This window comes from Myotis yumanensis, unplaced genomic scaffold (genome assembly GCF_028538775.1).
Source record: "Myotis yumanensis isolate MYYU_CA2020_CCGP unplaced genomic scaffold, mMyoYum1.0.hap1 SCAF_1, whole genome shotgun sequence".
NCBI lineage: Eukaryota > Metazoa > Chordata > Mammalia > Chiroptera > Vespertilionidae > Myotis > Myotis yumanensis.
In genome coordinates this window covers 2,500,034-2,502,275 of record NW_027223752.1, presented here as the reverse complement: position 1 = coordinate 2,502,275, position 2,242 = coordinate 2,500,034, and the positions used below count along the sequence as shown (strand labels likewise).

The 2,242-nt window shown below is 46.2% G+C and overlaps 1 gene segment (V, D, J or C); it reads right to left on the bottom strand.

Moving 5' to 3' along the window:
• Window positions 1–458: 458 nt before the first annotated feature.
• LOC138999245 (immunoglobulin heavy variable 1-46-like) lies at window positions 459–931 on the bottom strand. The segment is given in 2 exon segments: window positions 459–802; window positions 886–931. Coding segments are annotated over 2 exon segments (390 nt in total).
• Between the last annotated feature and the right edge of the window lie 1,311 nt (window positions 932–2,242).

Sequence of the window (2,242 nt, the reverse complement as noted above, 5' to 3'; positions counted from 1 at the left end):
GACCAGTGGAATAGAATAGAGAGTCCAGAAATTAGCCCGAACCAATATGCTCAATTAATTTTTGACAAAGGAGGCATGAACATACAATGGAGCCAAGATAGTCTCTTCAATAAATGGTGTTGGGAAAATTGGACAGATATATGCAAGAAAATGAAACTAGACCACCAACTTACACCATACACAAGAATAAACTCAAAATGGATAAAGGACTTAAATGTACGACAGGAAACCATAAAAATTCTAGAAGAATACAAAGGCAACAAAATCTCAGACTTATGCCAAAACAATTTCTTCACTGATACAGCTCCTAGGGCAGTTGAAACTAAAGAGAAACTGAACAAATGGTATATTTCTTTAACTTTCCACCTGCTCTTAGTCAGGGCCCTGGTCTGGTCCTGACCGCCCCCTGCTGGTCATGGACGCTCCCTGCAGCCCAGCCCTGCTGTCTCCTCAGGAAGTTAGTGTCTGGGTTCACACTGACTTCCCCTCACTGTGTCTCTTGCACAGTAATACATGGCCGTGTCCTCGGCTCTCAGGCTGCTGAGCTCCATGTAGGCTGTGCTCGTGGACGTGTCTCTGGTCATGGAGACTCTGCCTTGGAACTTCTGTGTGTAGTTTGTGTTTCCACAGTAAGTGTTAACGATCCCCGTCCACTCAAGCCCCTGTCCCGGGGCCTGTCGAACCCAGTGCATGTAGTAGTCGGTGAAGGTGTATCCAGAAGCCTTGCAGGAGACCTTCACCGAGGCCCCAGGCTTCCTCACCTCAGCCCCAGACTGCACCAGCTGCACCTGGGAGTGGACACCTGTGGGGAAGAGACAGGAGTGAGTGGAATCCCCCTTGACTATCCTTGGACCCTCATTAACCCAGGACCAGAGAGCCCCTTACCTGTCGCCATGGCCACCAGGAGGAGGGTTCTCAAGCTCCAGTCCATGCTGAGGCCTGTGCTGTGAGCACTTCTGTAGTGGAAGGTGTGTCTGTGGGTGATGCCCTCAGGGCACACACTTACCCGTATTTAAACTGGTCTACCTCCTCTCTTTTGCATATTCATGAGGCAGAGTATTTCATAGCTGAGATCTTGACCCCACCTGAGAGAAGGTGGGTGACACAGGGACCATGTTCAGTGGGAATCTGAGGGTCCACGTTCTAATTCTTTTTTCTTTAAATTATACCTTTATTGCTGAAGGTAGGACACATGTCTCTTTCATCCCCATTGACACCTTCTAGCCCGGCCCCGGGTGGCCACGTCTTCACTATCCTATTGTCTGTGTCCCTGGATGATGCACATATGCATACTAGTTTGTTGGTGACCTCTTCCCACCCTCCCACCCGACCACGATTCCCTCTGAGATTCCCCAGTCTGCTCCATGCTTCTAGGTCTCTGGATCCTTTCTCTTAATCAGTTTGTTTTGTTCATTATTTCCACATATGAGTGAGGTCATGTGATACTTGTCTTTCTCTGACTGCCTTATTTCACTGACATGATACTCTCCAGGTGCCTCCATGCTGTCCCACAAATGTATTACATTTTTTCCCCACTCATCTACTCATGGGCATTTGGGCTGATGCCAGTCTTAGCTATTGCAAATTGTGCTGCTATGAAGATAGGGCTGCATACATTGTTTATTATTGGTGTTTGGGATCCCTTAGCATATATTCCTAAAGGTGGGATCACTGGGTCAAATGGCAGTTCCATCTTTAATTTTTTGAGGAAACTCCGTACGTTTTCCATAGTGGCTGCACCAGTCGGTATTCCCACCATCAGGGTATGAGGGTTCCCTTTGCTCCACTTCCTCGCCAGCACTTGTCATTTGTTGATGGTAGCCATTTTGACAGGTGTGAGCAGATACCTCATTGTCCTTTTAATTTGTATCTCTCTGATGGTCAGTGACATTGAGCATTTTTCCTATGTCTCTTGGCCATCTCTATGTTCACGTAGGAGAAATGAGTATTTAGGTCCTTTGCCCATTATTTAGTTGGATTGTTTGTCTTCCTTTGGTTCAGTTGTATGGGTTTCTTATACATTTTGGATATAAACCCTTTATCACACGGATCCTTGCCAAATATGTCCTCCCATAATCTGGGCTCCCTTTTCGTTTTGTTGATGGTTTCTTTTGCTGTGCAGACACTTTTTATTTTGATGTATTCCCATTTGTTTATTGTCTCCTTAGTTTCCTTTGTCATGGGAGGTGTATCTGTAAACACATTGCTATGAGAGATGTCTGAGATTTTGCTGCCTATGGTT